This window comes from Myotis brandtii, unplaced genomic scaffold (assembly GCF_000412655.1).
Source record: "Myotis brandtii unplaced genomic scaffold, ASM41265v1 scaffold434, whole genome shotgun sequence".
In the NCBI taxonomy this organism is placed as follows: domain Eukaryota; kingdom Metazoa; phylum Chordata; class Mammalia; order Chiroptera; family Vespertilionidae; genus Myotis; species Myotis brandtii.
In genome coordinates, this window is record NW_005366599.1 from 823492 (window position 1) to 823897 (window position 406).

General features: G+C 69.2%; 1 protein-coding gene across 1 annotated transcript in view; it reads left to right on the forward strand.

Annotated features, from left to right (window-relative positions):
• CCDC27 (coiled-coil domain containing 27) overlaps nt 1-406 on the forward strand; it is a 19311-nt gene that overhangs the window by 9181 nt on the left and 9724 nt on the right. The window contains exons 6-7 of the mRNA XM_014546188.1: nt 34-99; nt 184-379. Of these exons, the coding sequence (XP_014401674.1) occupies nt 34-99; nt 184-379 (262 nt within the window). The remainder of the gene's footprint in view (nt 1-33; nt 100-183; nt 380-406) is intronic.

Consider the following 406-nt stretch of genomic DNA (forward strand, 5'->3'; position numbering starts at 1 on the left):
CACGGCCCTGCCCTGTGGCCCCTCCGTCCCCAGATGCAGGAGGAGTTCGTCCTGGCGGACAGGGCCAGGGGCCTGGAGTCTGGAGGCGAGGAGGAAGAGGCGGGCCTGGAGGGGGAAGCCGAGAGGGCAGACCAGGGCGCCATGGGCAGGAAGGAGGCTGAGGGTGAGGAGGGAGAGGAGGAGGAGCCGCAGGAGCTGGAGCTGGACGAGGAGAGGGAGGCGCAGCAGGACCAGGAGGGCGGCGGCCTGAAGAGGTTCAGCTGTACGGACGACGCCTTCGAGGAGGAGCTGATAGCGCAGCTGGAGGAGTACGAGCAGGTGATCCAGGAGTTCCAGCTGGAGCTCGGGGTCGCCAGGACCAGATACAACCTGGCCACAGGTGGGCGTGCGGGCGCCAGGCCGGCCA